At 43.6% G+C, this 22,502-nt stretch overlaps 1 protein-coding gene across 1 annotated transcript in view; it reads right to left on the bottom strand.

Annotated features, from left to right (window-relative positions):
* SMG1 (SMG1 nonsense mediated mRNA decay associated PI3K related kinase) overlaps positions 1 to 22,502 on the bottom strand; it is an 89,480-nt gene that overhangs the window by 39,490 nt on the left and 27,488 nt on the right. The window contains exons 18-39 of the mRNA XM_070761139.1: positions 22,308 to 22,409; positions 21,718 to 21,858; positions 20,979 to 21,178; positions 20,251 to 20,447; positions 19,504 to 19,668; positions 18,871 to 19,025; positions 17,277 to 17,422; positions 15,776 to 15,977; positions 14,061 to 14,170; positions 13,748 to 13,895; positions 13,496 to 13,655; positions 12,339 to 12,459; positions 11,359 to 11,607; positions 9,633 to 9,917; positions 8,198 to 8,342; positions 7,851 to 7,986; positions 7,165 to 7,395; positions 5,765 to 5,942; positions 4,822 to 4,983; positions 3,389 to 3,606; positions 2,834 to 2,988; positions 692 to 914 (exon numbers count right to left, since the gene is read on the bottom strand). Coding sequence (XP_070617240.1) covers positions 692 to 914; positions 2,834 to 2,988; positions 3,389 to 3,606; positions 4,822 to 4,983; positions 5,765 to 5,942; positions 7,165 to 7,395; positions 7,851 to 7,986; positions 8,198 to 8,342; positions 9,633 to 9,917; positions 11,359 to 11,607; positions 12,339 to 12,459; positions 13,496 to 13,655; positions 13,748 to 13,895; positions 14,061 to 14,170; positions 15,776 to 15,977; positions 17,277 to 17,422; positions 18,871 to 19,025; positions 19,504 to 19,668; positions 20,251 to 20,447; positions 20,979 to 21,178; positions 21,718 to 21,858; positions 22,308 to 22,409 — 3,829 coding nt within the window. The remainder of the gene's footprint in view (positions 1 to 691; positions 915 to 2,833; positions 2,989 to 3,388; positions 3,607 to 4,821; positions 4,984 to 5,764; positions 5,943 to 7,164; positions 7,396 to 7,850; positions 7,987 to 8,197; positions 8,343 to 9,632; positions 9,918 to 11,358; positions 11,608 to 12,338; positions 12,460 to 13,495; positions 13,656 to 13,747; positions 13,896 to 14,060; positions 14,171 to 15,775; positions 15,978 to 17,276; positions 17,423 to 18,870; positions 19,026 to 19,503; positions 19,669 to 20,250; positions 20,448 to 20,978; positions 21,179 to 21,717; positions 21,859 to 22,307; positions 22,410 to 22,502) is intronic.

A 22,502-nucleotide genomic window follows, 5' to 3' on the forward strand; every position in this document is an offset into this window, starting at 1 on the left:
TGCCAGCGCCCACATGCGCGCCCATACCCATAATGCACTTATAACACACACACCCTGTGCATGCGTGCGCCACCCACCCATCCAGGCGCCCCATTTTGGGCCTAACAGGCCTCCCTGAAGCCTCCTGGGACCAAAAAGAGGGGGAGGGCGTGCAGCCCACCCCTCCCACGCTCCTCCTCCACGCTTCCTCTGTGCAGGCCTATGCTTTTAAAGGTTTTACTGCAGTTTTACTACACTCTAGCATTCCTCTCTATTATTCAGTGATGCATTTCCCATTTCCTGCCTGTCTAGGATTTACCCTTATCTACTCCGGTGTATGTTTTAACATTTTCATTAAATAACAGTGCGGCAGACACCTGAAAGCGTGCTTGTGGAGCTCAGCTGGGGCGAGGGATTGCATGCTGGTAGAGAGGCCTTAGTGCCATAGGTTTGCCATCACGGCTTTATTGTATCCTCACCCAATTCCCTAATTCAGAGGTCCTCATTCCCCAGTGTGGCCATGCAAAAAGTGAAATCCACTGTCTGTGGGATGCAGACAGCATGTGAAACCACACTCCCTAAGGTCCATGGAAAAACCGCTCTCCGTGGAACCAGAGGTGCCTCAAAGGCTGGAGACCGTTGATCTAATGCACACATAGTGAAGTTGCTTCTACTTCAAATAAATAAGCAGGGGAAGGGAAAAAAACCCTACCTCTTTGAAAGGGATCCAGCTGCTGCCCGGCTTTGCGGGATTTGAAGGGTTCTTCAGCTTTTCCAAGGCGTTTTCGATGGCATCCCCGTAATTATCCTGAAACCACTTCTCGTGGGGCGTTTCGGTGGGTGCGGCCGTGATGCTCTGCACGTGTTCCAGAGCAAACACGATGGGTTTCATTAAGGCCGTGTGCTTTTCACGCATGATGGCTATTTTTTCCTCTCTTAAAGGAAGAGGGGAGAAACAAAGAGCAATTAGGGGAAACTGTTCCTTGTCTGAAGAACAACTGATATTATCAGCACAGTTTTTTCCTCCCTGAAAATTGTGCAAATTTTTATCAGCATTCCATTACAAACCTAGAGAAATAGCTGAGCCTTAATTTCTACCTAGTCATAAAAAGGCACAGCTAGTCCTTAATTTATGATTGGCCACAGTGATCAGGACAGATGTCCCCAAGATTACTTATAACCCAGATTCAACGTTCTGACAGCTTGCTCCACCCCCTCCAAGGACACGCGATGACAAAGTCAAATGTTCAACAACTAACCCGCATTTATGGTTTGAAGCATCCTGTATTCATTCACATGATGCCAATTTAGCCTTTTGTTTCTGGCAAAACTATCAAGATTGAATCGCTTTGCTTCTTTCAAACTCTTATCGCTATTCAACTAACCAATGAACCATGTGTGTCTGTGTGTGTGTTTGTGTGTGTGGAATGGAATGCTGAGAAGCTGTGCACAGATCATGAGTGCCTGGAAACCATCAAGGTCACTCCTGCAGGTGCTGGGGAAAGAGATAGACTGTTCCCATAACAAAAGGAAATGTCATAATTGGACAATGTGATCACCCAGAGATGGCAGAAAGAGAAGCTACTGTTTAACTAAGGAAGCCTTTGCCTGGAAAAACCAGAGATGGTTTTGTTTCTTCAATACCAAAATGGTGTATCTGATAAAAGTTTTACTTTTGTGATTTCAAAGCTCCCAAGAATGTTTTATTATTTTGGATTCACTAGTTGGACAACTGATAATCACCCTTTGTGGACAATGGGTTCATTTAACGACTGTCACAACGAAGGTCATAATGTAGGCTCGGTCTTTGTGGCCACCCACTTAACCAGGGGTAGGCTCTAGCCGGAATGCTAAATTGGGCTCGCCGCCACGGCTCGTGAGTGTTTGTGGGGCCAATGTGATTTTGCTTCTGGAAATAGCAAAATCGTGGATAAGGCTGCAGGTGCACCCATGTTTTGGCATGCCCAGAAGCAAAAGAAATCTCTCCTAAACAGTGTTCCCTCTAATTTTTTTGGAGGGGGTGGGCGGAAAAGTATAGTGTCTGAACGGCAGTCCCTTCGGGACTGGGCGGCATAGAAATAATAAATAAATAAATAAACAAACAAACAAATAAATAAAAAACCCACCCTGTTTTGCCTCAGAGAATTTCAAAATAAAATACTGTACTGTGTGTCTATAACAGTGAGCTCATAATAGGGCAACTCTATCAATATCAAAATGCCACTTAAATAGTTGAGCTAGTTTCAAACTAGATTTTGATTTTCTTTCTCTCTTCCTCACTCCCATTCTTTTTCTTTCTCTTTTTCTTCCTCTCTTTTTTCTATCTGTTTCTCTCTCTTCCTCTCTCTCTCCTTCCCTCTCACTCTTTCCCTCTCGGCTTCTGGGCAGGTTTGGAAAACTCTGAGTTGATGATGATTTTTAAGTGAGCGATTGCTCACTGCTCAGCTTAGAGGGAACTATGCTCCTAAACATGGGTGCACCTGCGGCTCCATGCGCGATTTTGCTATCTCCACAGATGCAGAAGCAAAATCGTGCTGGCCCCACACTCACGAGCCGCAGCGGCAAGCCCAATTTAGCGTTCTAGCTAGCAGCCCACCACTGCACTTAATTCAGGGCTCAATTAAAGCCATACAGGGAGAGCTGCCTGTATGCAGAAGAGACTATGGACTTTTTGTACAGATATCAAAATCTCTTGTGATTTACAGTTAACCTGTCTGCAAATTTGGGAAATTAGAGCATCCAGTTTTCAAGGAAAAGAATTAATGAAACTCAGGTGGTCTTTGAGAAACTATCTAACTAATTTCTCAGTGGATATATCAGGAGTCATCTTGTGCATTGGGAGAGGAAAGCTTACTTGCGTAACGTGTTGTTATTCTGGACCCTCTTTACTTCATCTTCCAGTTGCTGAATCCGCCTCAGGACGTACATGTGCTGCTGCAAAAGGACACCCAGCCAAAGTTCGTCCCAGAGAACGGTGACTCGGCGCAGCTCGGCTACAAGCATTTGAACCTAGATAGACATCAATGCAAAAGATTCTTTTAACGGTACAAAAGCAGAAATGGATTTCCCAGAGCTCTTTTTCTCAGAGGCAAAGAACACCGATTCCATCTTGCTTTAAGCCAGAACTGTTAAAGCACGGAAAGTCCAGCTTAAACACAAGCAGCAAAAGTAGCAATAGCACTTATATACTGCTTCACAGTGCTTTACAACCCTCTAAGAGGTTTACAGAGTCAGCCTAATGTACCCAACAATCTGGGTCCTCATTTTACCAACTTCAGAAGGAGCCAAACGTGAGCCAAACTGCTGAGCTTTAATCTTGTCAAACTGCTGGCAGCCGGTGATCAAAAGTAGTACAGAGTCTAACAAATGCACCACAGCAGCTATTAAGTAAGCAAGTCAGAAACTATACCTGTAACACCATTGTTGGGTTTGCAGCTGACAGCTTCTCGACAATTTTGCTGTAGCAGTCTTGCATCATTGCCTGATCTTCATTTAAGCCCAGTTTGGCCTCGTCCTTTAGGCTCTCTTGAGAAGCTGGAGGGCTTGCCCCATCACACTCGCTGCCCAGCAGTTCTTCCCCTTGAATGTTGCCCAAAAAGGTAGGGATTGCTGAGGGGAATTTGCTCCCTAGGTTTTCAAGAGAAAAGAGGATTAGCCTTACTGCCAAGACCAGAGATTGCTAGACTTCACTTGGTTAGATTAGTTACACATCCTCACACTAGTGCGAGACCATATTGTTGTGACATAAAGATAAACTACGGATGAGCAGAACCACAGATTAAACTGGGCAACAGTATGAGATAAAAGGCCTGCAGTATATACCTTTGCTGGCAAAAAGACTTGCAACATGGATAAATGGATGGGTGTCAACAGACTCAAACTCAACCCAGATACGACGGAGTGGCTGTGGGTTCTGCCTCCCAAGGACAATTCCATCTGTCCATCCATAACCCTGGGGGGGGAATTATTGACCCCCTCAGAGAGGGTCCGCAACTTGGGCGTCCTCCTCAATCCACAGCTCACATTAGAGAAACATCTTTCAGCTGTGGCGAGGGGGATGTTTGCCCAGGTTCGCCTGGTGCACCAGTTGCGGCCCTATCTGGACCGGGACTCACTGCTCACAGTCACACATGCCCTCATCAGCTCGAGGCTCGACTACTGTAACGTTCTCTACATGGGGCTACCTTTGAAAAGTGTTCGGAAACTTCAGATCGTGCAGAATGCAGCTGCGAGAGCAATCATGGGCTTCCCAAGGTATGCCCATGTTACACCAACACTCCACGGTCTGCATTGGTTGCCGATCAATTTCGGGTCACAATTCAAAGTGTTGGTTATGACCTATAAAGCCCTTCATGGCATCGGACCAGATTATCTCCGGGACCGCCTTCTGCCACACAAATCCCAGCGACCAGTTAGGTCCCACAGAGTTGGCCTTCTCCGGGTCCCGTCAACTAAGCAATGTCGTTTGGCGGGACCCAGGAGAAGAGCCTTCTCTGTGGCGGCCCCGACCCTCTGGAACCAGCTCCCCCCAGATATCAGAGTTGCCCCCACCCTCCTTGCCTTTCGCAGGCTCCTGCATGGGGGAATTGAAATTTCCCTTCCCCCTAGGCTTATAGAATTTATACATGGTATGTTTGTACGTATGAGTTCTTTAAATTGGGGTTTTTTAAATTGTTTTTAATATTAGATTTGTTTACATTGTATTTTTATATTGTTGTTAGCCGCCCCGAGTCTTCGGAGAAGGGCGGCATACAAATCTAATAAATGAATGAATGAATGAATGAATGAATGAATGAATGATAAAAACAACCTTGAAAAATGAGACATTTCAATCAAATATACCTGAGGCTTGAGATTCACTGCTCAGAGAAATAGTGCCAACAATTGCAGGGTACAGGATGAGGTGAGGAGAATCTTGTGCTACTCGGCAGAGAAGGTTGCAAATGCTCTGTCGAACATACACTTCCGGGTGATTTAGACGTGAGAAGAGTTGAGGAATTATGCCTTTACAAAGACAAAAAGCAGACAGGGTAGTAAAGAATTGATTGGCACTTCACAACTGATTGCTGTTTTTGCGTTTGACCACTTAAAACTGCAATTAAGTCTTACTGCCCTGAAACACTTACTACTCTTGTTAGCACACACATCATCTTTGACTGTCTTACAGCTCAAGTGTGAAAATGCTTGTAAGCTAGAAGTGCTACTGCAAATACCTATCTTGCCCAACAGAAGCCAGTCTTTATAGAACTCTTAAAGGAGTGAACTAAAAGCAATGCAGAATATAGGCAATATTTGGAAGCATGTATTTTGGTTAACATAGCGTAAAATTCATTGGCCTTTTTAGCGATGCTGTCTCACTCATATTCTATATTTATCATACAATTTCACACCCTGTCAAGAAAATATCTTTTGCACAAGAGATTCCATTTCTGTACCGTGAAGCTATGAAGCTCAGGGTAAGAAATAGACACACATTTGTGAATTATTCCACAATATCACCAAAAGAAAACACTCAATTCAATACTCAACTCAACAATGAGATGAATGGCATATAAATTGAACAAATGAATAAAATGCCTTAAGTACTTTAAGGAAGGGAGGAAAAGTGTATTCTTATCTACCAATTTCAAAATTTAGCTGCATGAAATGCAAAGATTATCAGCAGGTGGGATAATTGCATTTGCAATCAATTAATTGTAACCCATTAACTCAAGTTGGCTTTATTTCTCTCAAACAGCTTGCAGACTAAGAGAGTAGAATTCTGAACTGCTAAAAATGTCCATACCTCGCCATGGAGCTGTAGGAGTCGTTTCCAGTCCGTGCTCGAGATACTGCCTCAGTTCCCCGGCGTGTTTCACAAGCAGCCTTAACAACCTCAAGGTGGCCATTACGATGACATCATCAGTGCTCTGTTCAGAAATATTCCTGAGGTGCAATCTGGGATCGTCTTCATCAAGAGGAACCTACAGACCCAAAAGAGGAAACCAACTCTGCTGAGAGAACAGTTCTTTTTACAAACCTCAGTGGATTAACATCTACATGAAACCGCTGGGTGAGATCATCCAGGGGCATGGGGTGAGGTATCATCAGTATGCGGATGATACCCAGTTATACATCTCCACCCCATGTCCAGTCAACGAAGCAGTGGAAGTGATGTGCCGGTGCCTGGAGGCTGTTGGGGTCTGGATGGGTGTCAACAGACTCAAGCTCAACCCGGATAAGACGGAGTGGCTGTGGGTTCTGCCTCCCAAGGACAATGCCATCTGTCCGTCTATAACCCTGGGGGGGGGGGGGGAATTACTGACCCCCTCAGAGAGGGTCCGCAACCTGGGCGTCCTCCTCGATCCACAGCTCACATTAGAGAAACATCTTTCAGCTGTGGCGAGGGGGGCGTTTGCCCAGGTTCGCCTGGTGCACCAGTTGTGGCCCTATCTGGACCAGAACTCACTGCTCACAGTCACTCATGCCCTCATCACCTCGAGGTTCGACTACTGTAACGCTCTCTACATGGGGCTACCTTTGAAAAGTGTTCGGAAACTTCAGATCGTGCAGAATGCAGCTGCGAGAGCAATCATGGGCTTCCCAAGGCATGCCCATGTTACTCCAACACTCCGCAGTCTGCATTGGTTGCCGATCAGTTTCTGGTCACAATTCAAAGTGTTGGTTATGACCTATAAAGCCCTTCATGGCACCGGACCAGAATATCTCCGGGACCGCCTCCTGCTGCACGAATCCCAGCGACCGGTTAGGTCTCACAGAGTTGGCCTTCTCCGGGTCCCGTCGACTAAACAATGTCATTTGGCGGGACCCAGGAGAAGAGCCTTCTCTGTGGTGGCCCCGACCCTCTGGAACCAGCTCCCCCCAGATATCAGAGTTGCCCCCCCCCTCCTTGCCTTTCGCAAGCTCCTTAAAACCCACCTCTGTTGTCAGGCATGGGGGAAATTGAAAATATTTTCTCCCTTCCCCCTAGGCTTATAGAATTTATACATGGTATGTTTGTTGGTATGATTGGTCTCTTAAATTGGGGTTTTTTAGATTACTTTTTAATATTAGATTTGTTACATTGTTTTTATTGTTGTTAGCCGCCCCGAGTCTTCGGAGAGGGGCGGCATACAAATCTAAATAAACTAAACTAAACTAAACTAAACTCTCTTTGCAAACTGATCAAAAAACACAATTGCCTACCTGCCCAGCATTAAGCTTCAGGAAAGTAAAATAGGCACTACAGGAAAGCTTATAAAGGCTGAAGATCCTGTCTACAACTTTCCTCCACACTTTGATGAGTCCTTCGGTTGAGTTCTCTTCCAGCTCCAAGAGCCAGGGGCAACTTGTCAACAACTGGCGCCAGATCACGTCCACCATATCGTCTTCCTCGTTGTCTTCATTCTCTGCAATCTGAAGGGTTATATCCTCATCCTGAAGGGAGATTTAAATGCAAAGATTACCCCCAGGTTGCACCAAAACAGATTACAAATGACAAATAAAGCATTTTTTAATCCTATTTCAGCCAAGGGTAATTTTTAAGCAAGTTAAGTTTTAGGCAGGTTCATGCTGTCCATTGATTTACACCAAAATGACATCATTTACATTTTCAATGTTTTTTAAGTACCATATCTTGTTCCATTCTGATAACACAACAGAGCATGGCCCTCAGACATATCATAAAAAGAAATACCCATGCAATAGTGCTTTAGTAACATTGGCCTTTTGATTAACATTAGGAGATTCATAGTCTACGGAGAGGGGCGGCATACAAATCTAATAAATAAATAAAGATATAAAATAGTTAATCAACTCTAATCCTACTGTAACCAAGGACAGTACCGTATCTGACTTTTCAGCTATTATTCAGCAGCAAATTTTAGACTAACCTGAATCCCAGCAGGTCGGCAGACTGCCTGTCCAAGAATGTTGTAGATTTTCTCTCTGTCGTCTTCTGTAATATTTTCTGGAAGTAAGCTTTGAACGTCAGATTTTTCTCTTGGCAGCAAGCGCACACCTCCTTGACTGTAAAACATCAAAGAATATTTCCAAAAGTTAAGTTTTTTGGGTAGTGCTAACACAGCTTTGCCAGAATTATTTTCCCCCTCAAATCCTACTGTTCAATTTGCTTATTGAATTACCATCCCTGCTTAATGATTGCATTTGAAATCCATTTACAAAAGATTATTAACTTCAGACATATTCACAACCCGTCAATTTAAGGAATTGGATTTACCTGGCATTGTCAACCACCTTTCGGCCCCATCTGTAAGCCCAGCTAGCTAGAGCGGCCCATGATTTTGCTACTTCGGGAGCCTGGGCTGAAGAAAGACGGTACAGTTGCCCCAAAATGAAATCAGGTTCTCCAACACCAATGTTGACTGGAGACAGAGAACAAAGCATGGTTTGGTTATCTCAAGAAAAAAAGGGCCAGTGGTCCACCTTTTAACGAGCAGAGAAAATAAAAACCTCAGCCGAATGGCACGAATCCCAGCGACCGATAAGGTCCCACAGAGTTGGCCTTCTCCGGGTCCCGTCGACTAAACAATGTCGTTTGGCGGGCCCCAGGGGAAGAGCCTTCTCTGTGGCGGCCCCGGCCCTCTGGAACCAACTCCCCCCGGAGATTACAATTGCCCCCACCCTCCCTGTCTTTCGTAAATTACTCAAGACTCATTTATGCCGCCAGGTTAAGATATTCCTTCCCGCTAGGCCATTACAAGTTATGCATGGTATGTTTGTGTGTATGTTTGGTTTTATTATAAGGGTTTTTAGTTGTTTTATGCTGTTTTTATCATTGTTGTTAGCCGCCCCGAGACTGTGGAGAGGGGCGGCATACAAATCCAATAAATAAATAAATAAATGATGCCAAACTATGAAAGCTGTATTTATTTGTTAGATTGGTCTGCCCTTTATCTCACCACAAGATGAATCTGGGCAGCTTACAATAAAACTACATATAGATAGATGAGAGAGGGGGGGGGGGGAGGGGGGGGGAGAGAAAGAGATGAGTGATAATAAGTAGATAGATTAATAGATGAGATAGATGGATGGATGGATGGATGGATGGGCGCAATGCGGTGGCCTAGTGGTAAAGACACCCGCCTTCCACTCAGAAGGTTGACAGTAGGTAGCGGCGGATGTTTCTCTCCTAGGGCACAAGAAAAAACATTTGCTGTGAACTCCATGCGGCATCAGGAAGGGCATCTGGCCAGTAAACCCTCAGCCCCATCCATTCTACCACAAATTAAGGGATTACAGGGCTGAAGGAAGGAAGGATAAAATATAAATCATGATTAAAATTATTTAAGATTTGTTTAATATAATCCTTTGCACGAGTTATATTCTCATGTTTTACTACTCAATTTTAGCATATTATACTGCATTTTAACTTATTATTTATTCACATTCCCTCTATTTTAGCCAATTTTATTGTATTTTAACCAGTCACAGTTTTATGACGACCGATGTGGTCCTTTTCCTCGCTTTGATATGGTCAATGGACTAATCAAATAAAGTTGATATTGATATTGATTAAAATTATGGTTAAAAGATAGGGAGAGTAGGAACAGGGCGTGCAGGAGGTCAGGCAGGACCTGCTATTTGTACATCAACCACCTTCTATGCAAACAAAGCAAAAAAAAAAAAGGCGCCCAGCTTTGGGTCTTTTTTACCTGTGGATTCACTTTCAATCCTTGGATACTCTTCTTCCATGGAGTTAACGGACGGCAGATCAATCAAGGTGTAGATGTTTCTGGACAGCATGGAAAGGCCCGTAAGATTTTGTTGCTGTCGCGCTCGGTACACTTGTTTCAATTGTCCTGATATTTCTTTCCACTCGGCTTGAATCCACTTGGCCAAGGTCAGAATGGACTTGGCCACTGCACTTTCGGCTTTGGCAGATTTGCAGAAGCATATGGCGCAGGAGCTCAGCATTTCCATGGCGTGGGTGGACTGGCCTGGAAACAGGGAAGGCCGTTATAGCAGCAGAAATTGGTAAAACGAGAAGCTGCCATTTCAGCTCCACCCATTTCAGAGATGAAGATTAATCTAACAACCCACATGGCGCTCCCCTGAATAGACAGATATAAAGCATCACTGACAAAAATGAAAAAAATACAGTAATACCTCGTCTTACGAACTTAATTGGTTCCGGAAGTAGGTTCGTAAGGCGAAAAGTTCGTAAGACGAAACATTGTTTCCCATAGGAAACAATGTACAGTAAAAGCGATTAATGCATGCAAATGGGGAAAAAATCGGAAAATAGCGCTCCGCTGGGCACCGCCGCCCGGCTGTCACCTTTTAAAACAGCCGGGGGCTTCTCGGCATTCTCCCGAACCCGAACTCGAACCTTTCGGGTTTGGGAGGCCGCCGAGAAGCGCCCGGCTGTTTCAGAAGGTTATAGTCAGGCGACGGCGCCTGGCAGAGCACCGTTTTTGCGATCGGCAGCGGTGTTTTCGGCCGATCTGGAGGCTGGAAAGTAGGTGGGGAATCCCAATAGGGAATTCCATGGGCGAAGCTTTGACGTCACGAAGACGAAGACGTCACGAAGGGTTCGTAAGCCGAAAAAAGTTCGTAAGAAGAGGCAAAAAATTTCCAAACCCCGGGTTCGTATCACGAGGGGTTCGTATCACGAGGTACCACTGTATAACATTCATTGCATTAACCCAGAATATTGGATGCAGGTGTATTTTTTCAAAATGTCTTGCCATTTTCCAACTTGGCAGAGAATTTGAAAAAGAATCATCTTAAAAAGAGTTAAAAATGCTCATTTGGTATGCTACGAATGTAGCAAGAACTGTCATAATCTTTTTTTCCCCTTCTCAGAGACTGCCTGGACAAGTCCCTGGACAGCATGGAAAGGCCCGTAAGGTGAGTTTTTTTTTCTAGAATGGTTTGCCATTGCTTCTTTCTTAGGGCTGAGAGAAAGTGTCTGGCCCAAGGTCACCCAGTTGGCTTTGTGCCAACAGCAGCACTAGAATTCCGTCTCCCGGCTTTTAGCCTGGGGCCTTCATCAGTACACCAATCTGACACTTACATGAATTTAGATAAACTCAAAATGTAACTTTTCATTGTACTGTAATCTGAGTCCCATGTGGCAAATTAGACATAGGTTAATTGCTCAAGTTATCAAATCCACGTCACTTCAGACAGTGCAAGGATTGGGGGGGTGCGAAAACCTGGGTTTAGAAGTTTCAGACTGATGGTGTATATGTATAATTATATAATTATTTTTAAGGGGTGCAAGAATATATCAGAAGTGTTCTAGGGGTGTGGAGTATAGAAAAGGTTGGGTCTCCCGAGATAGTGAGGTGGGCAACATATAAATTTAATGAATAAAGGAAAACACAACAAAGACTGAAAAGTGATTTCTGAGGAAGTTACACAAGCATCACTTACCAGCTGTGTATAACAGTTTGGTCTTTTCTATTTCAAGCTCAGGGCCCCATTTTTCATCCATCTGAATCGGTGCCGGCTGCTTCTTAAAGTGGTGGACTAAATCCTGGGCTGTGGTGGTTTTCCCTAGCTGAATTTCGCTACACTGAGCAAGCAGTCGCGTCGCCAGGGCCACGTTCCCACGTTTCCTAGCAAATTTTGCAGCAGTCAGCCCCAGTTCCATTAAATGGCTTTTAACTGGAATACTCTGCTCTGAAATCACAAAAGCCCAAAAGTGGTGAACAAAAGAATCAAACGTGACAAATTACAGAGACGATTGGGGGTGGGGGGTGTCCAACTTATTTCCCAAAGCACCAGAAGGCAAAATAAGAAACAATGGGTGGAAACTAATCAAGGAGAGAAGCAAACTAGAATTAATGAGGAACTTCCTAACAGTGAGGACAATTAACCAGTGGAACAGCTTGCCACCAGAAGTTGTAGGTGCTTCAAAATTGGAGGCTTTTAAGGAAAGACTAGGCAGGCATTTGTCTGATATGGGTCTCCCACCTGAGCAGGAGGTTAGATACACTCCAAGATCCATTCCAAGATCTATTCTAATTAAAGATATCTAATCTCTCCTCTTGAGTAATGTTACCAAACACTGGGTCTAAATAGTGTTTCCCTTAATTTAAAAGTATGATCTCAACTTCTAGGTTCACTTAAATCCAAGAGTAACTAATTCTGATTTGATAAACCTTTCCTTCTTTTTAAACTTTAAGGTTGAAAATCAGGTGGAGAATTTTACATTCTGTAAAACTGTACTATGGGGGAAACAGCTTTAGATTTTCCAAGGAATAACTGACACAATCAGAACAGATATTCATGAGATAATGTATGATAGCTTCTTAGAAACAAACTGCAGGTTAATACAACTGCTACAATTTTGTCAAAGGGACAATTCGAGGATCTCATGATCCAAATGCACGTGTGTTTGGCATCTATACCTTTCAGCTTGTCCAGTAACTGATTTTGGAACATGGTGTATCTTAAAGCATGCATCCACGGCCTTACATCATGTTGCTTACATGAGCGCAAGGCTTCGCTGAACAAGGGAACGAGGCAATCCTGTTAAAAAAAAACAAAGGATGTGAGTAGTGGATGGGTTGTAAGGCACCTTTTCCTAAAGCAGTGATGGTGAACCTTTTTTTCCTTGGGTGCCAAAAAAGCGTGTGTGCACGCTACCGTGCATGTGCAAGTGCCCACATCCATAATTCATGTTTTGGGAGGGTAAACAGCTTCCCACATCCCCCTGGAGGCCGGAAACAGCCTGTTTCGCAACTTCTGGTGAGCCCAGTAGGCTTGTGTTTCACCCTCCCCAGGTTCCAAAGGCTTCCCTGGAGCTGTGGGAGGGTAAAAACGCCCTCCCCCATCCCCCCAGAGTCTCTCTGAAAGCCAAAAATGCCCTCCCAGAGCATTTATGCGAGCCAAAATTCTGCTGGCCAGCACGCACACACACATTGGAGCTGAGCTAGGGCAACAGCTCGCGTGCCAGCAGATATGGCTCTGTGTGCCACCTGTGGCACCAGTGCCATAGGTTCGCCATCACTGTCCTAAAGCCTCTAATAGAAACAGTCCTATACAGATCCTGGATACATTCCTAAAGCATGTGCTGTATACCTCAGTCTACAAATCTCTTAATTAATCATATGTGTTTGACAATACAGTAATGAGAAGTCAGCGATGATGCCAGCTGACTTCTGGTACTGCTGTAGTTATATTTTTATTGTTTTATTATTATGTTTTAGAATTGTAGTAAAGGCTTTATTGCTATTGGGACCTGCCCTTTAAATGAAACAATTTTTTATAGCTAGGCTGGTTATGCAATAAAATCCACCACCACCACCACTCCCCAAAAAACCCAGCAAGGACTTTGACCTTCACCCCCTCAAGCTAATTGATGCATGTTAATATTTGACGCCTCGGGTAGTTATTCTCAAAGTATTTTGCCTGGTCTGGACTTTGTTCTCCTTCACATAATGGGGTCTTTTAAAGTCAGGGTTTCTAAATTCACACATTGGCTAGGGCAAGCCATAATTATACAAGAGCATCCATCCATATCTGATGCACTGTCCTGCCCTGTTTAGGAAGCAACGACGTATACCTCGGAGGACAGCCGACTCGAGACCGTGTTTTCCAAAGCGGACGAGCAGTACAGCTGCAGAGTGCTGAGGACGGGCAAAGACTGAGAAACGGTCAAGGTGGACAGCCGTAAAGGCCCAAGAGCAATGCGGGACGTCTGCTTCAAATACTTGGTCAAGTTCCTGGAAAACCAAGCAGTGCATCCAAACATTATTCAAGCTGCTAGCCTTCCATAAAATTTATCCCGACCATCCGACCACCACGCCATGCTTACTCTGTCATGGGCTGCCATTTCTGGTCTTGGTCGAGGTAGCCTATGGCTGTGGCCAAACAGACGGAGCTCCTCAACAGCTGAACCTCAATGGCTTTCTGAAGTTCTCTGGGATCGGGAGACAACACGTTTGGAAGGAGCTTCTTCATATCTACAACGAGCGTCAGCAGATATAGAGTTGCTAATATCCATCGACTTCAGGCTGGCTTTTTAAATCTCACAATAAAGCCGCCACCGCCACCACCACCAATGGATGGGTGTGGAAATTAAACTGAACCCCCACCGTTGAGTCAAAATAAGCTTTAATTTGGAGTACCTATTTTTTCTTTGGACCCTCCAATAAGCAAGTTGATGTCCTCCCCAGGAAGCAGCTCCAGTTGTTCTGTACATTCAGCAAGTTCTCCAGCTCCAAAGCTGCTCAGGGACCTGCGATAAAAGAAAACCCACTTCCTAATTTAGGCCAGCTTTCTGCTTTATTTCTGCAATAGTCACTTCCAACCTCTACAAAGACCGGTCTCTCTCTTTCTGATAGGCTACTGTTTGGGAGAGGGGAAATGTTAATTGATTGGTTGAATTTCTAGTGGAAAAAGATAGAGAGAGGAAAATAATGGGTTTTCCCTTTTACTTTTCTTCTCGACCTCATCTGTTCCTTTCATCCAACCCACCACCTTTCCCTTCAGAATTTTACATCAGAGGTCATTGCTTTTTTGGAATGACTATCCTAAAATGTAAATAGTTACATCTGTTTTGGCACAAGGTATGCCGTTCAGAATGAGCAAAGTGCAAAATCTTTGCAAGTGGTCTGTATTATGAGCCACAGTGATTACGAGTGCAGTACTGCAGGCTGCTTCTGCTGCCTGCCAGCTGCCTGTAATTTGTCAGTTCGAATCTCCACCAAGCTCAAGACTGACTCAGCTGTCCATCCTTCCCAGGTGGGTAAAATGAGGATCCAGATTGTTGGGGGCAATAGGCTGACTCTGTAAACTGCTTAGTGAGGGCTGGAAAGCACTGGAAAGCGGTATATAACTCTAAGAGTTAAATTACTATTTCAATTTTGACACATACCCTGTTTCCCCGATAGTAAGACACCCCCGATTGTAAGACGTATCGGGGGTTTCAGGGGGGTCGGCTAATATAAGCCGTACCCCGAAAGTAAGACATATGTCTTACTTTCGGGGAAACACGGGGGGTATTGCCGCCTCCCTCTCATCTAGCTGCGCGACGCCTCCTGCCCACGTCCGCACCGTCCCCCTCTCCATACGTCGCCGCGCCGTCCCCTGCACTTGTCACTGCCGCCTCTGCAAATTTACTTGGGCACGTCCCTACTCCAAAGAAACCTCCCCCCCCCCCGCCCGTCACAGAAGGTAAAATGCATATACACTAAAAAAACACATTTTACACAGTTTTTTTAGCTGTCAGTGCCCCTTTAACAATATAAGACATACCCCGAAAGTAAGACATAGTGGGGCTTTTGGGGATAAAAAGAAAGTAAGACACTGTCTTACTTTCGGGGAAACACGGTATTTTTAAAAAGCAGTTTAGAAAAGAAGCCTCTATGTTTAAAATGTATAAATGCAGTTTAAAAAAGAAGCCTCTATTGTTTGATGAATGCCTAGAGATCAGCGAGAGGCTCCTGAAAGGTAGTGGGAGGTAGTGGGAAGGCCATCTTCTGGGAGGCTTCCTTGTACAGTTTGTGGACCACCGTGAGAACAGACTGCTGGACTAGATGAGCCAGAAGTGTGACTTAGCAGGACAATGCTTATCTCCTTAAAGCTCTGTCTGGGAGGCTGGCTTTTTCTTTTAAAATATCTTGTTAGCAATGGAGAACTAGGAGGTAGAACCAAATATAACTGCAGGGAGCAGGGCTACTACAGCCCAAAATCAGAAGTCTGCCCTCACCAGGAAAACCTCAACTATCATCTACTCTTGGTTTCCTTTTGTCTGTCACACAGATGAGCTGTCCTAAGCATGTCTGTTGCGTGAAAAGACTTCCTCATAGCACGGCACAGCTGACACGCCAGAGGAACTTACTTGATGTAGTTGAAGTCTGCTTTTAAATTTACTGAGCCACTGCTGCTGTTTTTTTTCAAGTCATGCACTGCGTTCTGCCATTCCTGCACCGCAGACCAGTCAGTGATGGAGATGTAACTCTCGCAAGCCTTGTTCCCCAGGTAATTGATGACTTCAGGGGAAGAATCCCCTGGCTTAGTTAGCACCATCTTCCGCGAATCTCCTGCATAAGCCAAAGTCAATACTATTAGTGCTCTCCACAAACTTAAGACGCCAATAAAATGTTTTATTTCAATATGTTATTTCTTGACACGGACCTTGGAATTCATTTCTTGGGATGAAAGCTCGACTAGAGGTGCCCATCTATTGTGGTCCTTGGAAAGAGTTTCATTTCTCTGCCTTACGATTCTCACCTATGCTACTTTTGGTCAATGCAGTACAGTGATACCTTGTCTTACAAACTTAATTGGTTCCAGGATGAGGTTCTTAAGGTGAAACGTTTGTAAGACGAAACAATGTTTCCCATAGGAATCAATGGAAAAGCGATTAATGCGTGCAAGCCCAAAATTCACCCATTTGGCAGCCGAAGCGCCCGTTTTTCGCGCTGCTGGGATTACCCTGAGGCTCCCCTCCATGGGAAACCCCACCTCCGGACTTCTGTGTTTTTGTGATGCTGCAGGGGAATCCCAGCAGCGCAAAAACGGGCACTTCGCTGGCAACGGAAGTCCGGAGGTGGGGTTTCCCAGCGAAGGGAGCCTCAGTGAAATCGCAGCATTGCAAAACCACCAAAGTCCTCAAAGCCCCACCTACAGACCTCTGTGTTTTTACGATGCTGCGATTTCACTGAGGCTCCCTTCGCTGGGAAACCCCACCTCCGGACTTCCGTTGCCAGCGAAGTGCCCGTTTTTGCGCTGCTGGGATTCCCCTGCAGCATCACAAAAACACGGATGTCCGGAGGTGGGGTTTCCCATGGAGGGGAGCCTCAGGGTAATCCCAGCAGCACAAAAATGGGTGCTTTGCTGACAACCGAAGTCCGGAGGCGGGGCATCCCAGTGGCGGTGGTGGGTTTGTAAGGTGAAAATAATTTGTAAGAAGAGGCAAAAAAAATTTAAACCCCAGGTTTGTATCTCGAAAAGTTTGTATGACGAGGCGTTTGTAAGACGAGGTATCACTGTATTTGTTTCTTAGGCAAATGACATTGCCAATTTTTTCCCCCTTCCTTGCCAAAAAGAGGTTGTATTATTGCTTCCCATGAAGAACCATCACACATGAACTATCCCCCAAAATAGGGTCCTATCAAGTCAAAGGTGCCAACCTTATATTCTCGCTTGTTCCATCTAAGGAATATGCAGTTTACTCTTTTTAAGACTTATGGACGTAAGTCTAAATACTTAATTTTCTAAGTATTTCCACCTGCACACAGAGAAACACACCTTCCTCCTTCTATGCTGCTAATCCACAACTGTCCCAAACTTTAAGTAACTGACTAGTCTCTCCAGAAAAAAAAAAAAAGAATACCCACCATTAAGGGAGTGTTTCGGGCTGGCATTATTGCCACTGTTCAAATTTGCCAACTTGAGGACGGCTTTATCGAAACCGGCGACACAGCAATCAACCCCCGTCATGGCAGAGAGATGCTCCTGGTACTCGACGGCTGCCTTTTCAAACCTTCAAGAATGTCAATTGCAGGAGTTAGCAAAACTTCCCATAACTACTTATGCTGCTTTAATCCATCCTATAACAGAACGTTCCTTGCTGGGCAGGAATGCCCCCCTCCCATATAGCTTGGCAATGAGCAGAGAAGAAGCGCAGATTTAGCCCACAAATTTGCCTTTTCCAGTTGTTCTTCCCAGTAAAGGGAGAGAGAGAAAGGGCGCTACATGAGTCCATCATCTTGTTCGTCACTATTCTCCTATTCAGAAAAAGGATACAAACTTCTACCTTACCATCACCCTCCACCTTCTAAACCAGGAATTTCCAAACTCGGCAACTTTCAGACCTGTGACTTCGACTCTCAGAATTCTATGCTGACTGAGGGATTCTGGGAGTTGAAGTCCACAAGTTTTAAACTTAGCAAATTTGGAGAGTGGTGTTCTAAATCTACTCCCAGTTGGTATGTATGATAACGTGCCACATAACATAGAAACATAGAAGACTGATGGCAGAAAAAGACCTCATGGTCCATCTAGTCTGCCCTTATACTATTTCCTGTGTTTTATCTTACAATGGATATATGCTTATCCCAGGCATGTTTAAATTCAGTTACTGTGGATTTACCAACCACGTCTGCTGGAAGTTTGTTCCAAGGATCTACTACTCTTTCAGTGAAATAATATTTCCTCACGTTGCTTTTGATCTTTCCCCCAACTAACTTCAGATTGTGTCCCCTTGTTCTTGTGTTCACTTTCCTATTAAAAACACTTCCCTCCTGAACCTTATTTAACCCTTTAACATATTTAAATGTTTCGATCATGTCCCCCCTTTTCCTTCTGTCCTCCAGACTATACAGATTGAGTTCATTAAGTCTTTCCTGATACGTTTTATGCTTAAGACCTTCCACCATTCTTGTAGCCCGTCTTTGGACCCGTTCAATTTTGTCAATATCTTTTTGTAGGTGAGGTCTCCAGAACTGAACACAGTACTCCAAATGTGGTCTCACCAGCACTCTATATAAGGGGATCACAATCTCCCTCTTCCTGCTTGTTATACCTCTAGCTATGCAGCCAAGCATCCTACTTGCTTTTCCTACTGCCCGACCACACTGCTCACCCATTTTAAGACTGTCAGAAACCACTACCCCTAAATCCTTCTCTAAATCCTTAACCACAATAGCTTACGATGAGAAGAAATGACGCCCATCAAAGAAACCAATCTATAGCTTAAAACAGTTCTTGAAAAGATGCTGAGCGCCAGTCTCAGTTCTACTAATTATACAGGTGCTCTGGAAAAGTATGCACCTTGATAAAAAGACGCCTACAAGCTATTGCAACATCACATCCATAAAGATAACATAACCCACACAACACCACTTGATGGCCTGTCCCATCATGGGGTCTAAACATGAAAGGGGGGGGGGAGTGTTATATTTGTTCAGCATTGTTGTATAGACCACTCACCGTCCTTCAGCCTGCTGAGCTACAGAATTAATCCAGGTGAGGTTTTTGCCAACTACAGCTGAAGACCAGACAGCTATACCTTGAATGGCTTCGGGACAATGAAGTTCACACAGGGCTTCGACAACCATCATGATAGTTACTTCTAATTCATTTCCCTAGGAGATTTTTTAAAAAATGGTTAGTTTCATTTATTAGTTTAATCCCATCCTGTCCAACTCGAGTGGGGGTCAGTGGACATCTCAGAGCCACAGGACTGTCTGAAGACATTTCCATAGTCTCTTGATGCTGGGAGAGATGTTTGAAGGCAATAGGAGAAGGGGGATGGAAGAGGATCTGATGGTTAGCTAAGGTCAATGATGCAATTATCAGGAATGTGGGGGCAACTTATGGAGACCATGGACAGGGGGTCGACGTGGAATGGTCCACAGGGTCATCAAGAATCAGATGTGACTTAGCAACTGAGCAACTAATTTTAATACGTGATTCTTATAATAAATCCATCTTGAGTGATACCTCACATAATTACTCTGCATGGGGGTGGGGAAACAGTACATAAGCAAGCCAGCAACCTTTGGCTCATCGGGTTATTTATTCAGAAGACTATGAAAATATTATGCCCAGAAGTGTTATTACCTGAGATATATTATTAGTCTTCATTTCTGTCAGCAAATCAAAGCCATGACGGACAGTGACAGCGGGCTGTCCAGCCAATAACCCAACGCGCATGATGGAAAGTCGAATACGAGTTAACCAATCTTGGCAAGTCTGACGATTTGTATAGAAGAAGGTCCTGATTACCTTCGTAAATAAGAGAGGGAGAAATATTTATATTTCTTGTCACTGCACCTTATACAACGAAATTAAATGCCATTTTTAGTGTACATTTTACATAAGAAAACTATAAAAATAAAACAAAAACACACATCCTTCACATTTTATGCAATTGAATTGAAAACCAGATACTGCATTAATATTGCACTATACAGTAGAAGTCAATATGATTAGAAGCAGTTTCTAGGCATAGAAGCTGTTTTTCCGCCTATTTGTCCTTGTTTTTATTATCCTGTACCATCTGCCAGATGGTAATACTGTAGTCCAAAAAAGGGGTGACCAGGATGATCTCACTCACTGCTTGTTTACTCACAGATTTACAAAAGAAAGGTCTGCCTATACACCATTAAAAACAGTAAAAAAAACCAAAACAAAACTATGGAGCTAAATATATGGAAAGCAAGTTTGCATTGCATTGCATCATGGAGCATAACTATAGAGAGTCCAGGAGTTTTGGACCATGAAGTTCACATCAGTCAAGCCTGTTTTAAGGCTACAAGGATGTTTTAAGGCTACTACATAAGTGGGTGGGTGGGGGACTAGAGTTACCTTTGGTGGGGATGTAAGAGCATTGGCGCACCCCTCGTAAGCATTATACATCAGTTTCTCCAAGTTCTCCAGGTATTGAAGGAGCAGAACCAGCCGCAATTGGTTGCTGCTGTGACCTTCGTCGTTGTCAGCTGTAGTCCACTGGCTGACGTCTTGATCCGGATTTAAGGTGTGAGCTGCAAGGCTTCTGATGATACCTGGAAACAGCACCCATTCAGAATAGGTCAGCATACAATATTTCAGACTTAACCTTTTCTACCCAAGTTTGAAAAAGGCAATCTCTAGCTAGGAAAATAGTAGAAAAGAGCATTTTTCACAAAGCTCTGGTGAGAATATTCACTCATTTGTTTGCACAAAACCAAGGCTATGATCTTTTGTCTGATTTGCCATCCCACTAGAAGATGATTTATTATTATTATTATTTTTATAACCAGATTAGAATATGCTGCGCCTTGGAAATCGAGAAAAAAAATTCATTGAAATGTTTTTGTAAATTTCAGCAACAGGTGAACCAAGATGCTTTTTAAAAATGCACATTATGTATTTTAAATTAAGGCAGGTTTCAATTTAAAAATGTAAGCACACTATTTCCAAAATGCCCCCCAATCTTTGGGAACCACACATGCATACTGTTTATGAACTTGTTTTTAAAATGTCTAGTCATCCAAGGTATGAAAAATCAAACAAAACAACCTGTGTGAAAATATACCATAAATCTTTTCAGTTACCTTCAATAGTCTGGAACGTGTCCTGAGCTCTGCCTAGGGGTGTTCTTAACTTTGAAAGGACAGTAAATTGGGCTGCTTCCCAAATAGCCCACTGCCAAAGGACAGCCTCTGTTTTCAATAAATTGCGTGGAATACTGGATTGATCATGTTTGTCCAATCTTTGGCAACTGTAAAATAACCTTTCTAGCCAGCTCTCTTTCCTGAAACAGAATTGGTCATTGAGGCAGGTGAGCAAAAGTTTATTTATTAAATTTATTTATTAAATTTGTATGCCGCCCCTCTCCGTTAGACTCGGGGCAGCTAAAAGTTAACACAATATAACTGAATTATATTTCTTTTGGATGAAGAGAGGAATGTTATCTACAGTAATAGCTGCTATATTCAGATAACAGTGGCTATACTCAGATTTAATATCAAATAAAATTAAGAATTTTTCATTCTATCTATATGTTTTAGGGTGTCAGTTCCCCTGTTCTGTCCGCAGCCACAAGCAAAACTTCTCGTAGAGGCTGAGTTATTTAATACAGCGTTATTATGTATAATTTCTTAGCAAATGACAGCCTCTTGTAATACACTCATTTTCCTTTGTTCCACCCCACCAAATAATGTTCTCTTTTTATATAGTTGTTTTTTTTTATTATTATTATTATTATTATTATTATTATTATTATTATTATTATTATTATTAATTAGATTTGTATGCCGCCCCTCTCCGTAGATGTCCACAGAAGCTTTTTACCCTGTTCGGTGGGAACTTCCATACAGGATGAAACTGATGATATCAGAAAAGTCTTGTGGGTGAAATGTATTGCTTGGAGCTTTGCTCATGTGTCCTCGAATGGCTAGGGAAATTTCTTGGATTTCTGCATGGTGGTGATTGCTATCAAAAATTACAAGGAAAAAAAACCCACAAGTCGTTTAGTGAGAACTTGGGAGGCAAATATACAGATCAACACTTCCTCCCTGCTGTCCCCTGTAAAGGTCAATGCTTTCTTCACACAAAAAATAATGGCTTTTACATGGGCCTTACATTATACATGCGTGGTATGACCTATCACTTGGTATGCAGAAAAGGTAGAAAAAGACCTCTGACCCAGTGCCCAGCCCATTAGACCTCACATCCTGAAGAAGTCCCAGACCATCGAATTATCACCATGGATTGGGAAAGGATCTAGGGCAGTGCTTCTCAACCTTGGCAAGGGTTCAATTCCCAGAATTTTCTATGCAACGCACAACTAATCTTAACATTAGAACGGAAAGTTCTATAATACGTCATCTGATCTTACACACTGATTGTAAGAATTTACCCAAGGAAACTGACTCATTTACCTTAGTATGACATCCAAAGGAATAGACTTTAAGAGCTTTCCAAACGCTTGCCTTATCCGAGCAACACTGTGGACCAGCTGAACGCGGCAAACGTCAACACACCTGTGGCACAAAACAGTGAAAACAACCCAGTAACGCAAGCACTCGCACAATGGCAGAACAGAATAATGAATTTGCAAAACATTAATGGACTAA

Source organism: Erythrolamprus reginae, chromosome 9 (genome assembly GCF_031021105.1).
Source record: "Erythrolamprus reginae isolate rEryReg1 chromosome 9, rEryReg1.hap1, whole genome shotgun sequence".
In the NCBI taxonomy this organism is placed as follows: Eukaryota; Metazoa; Chordata; class Lepidosauria; order Squamata; family Dipsadidae; genus Erythrolamprus; species Erythrolamprus reginae.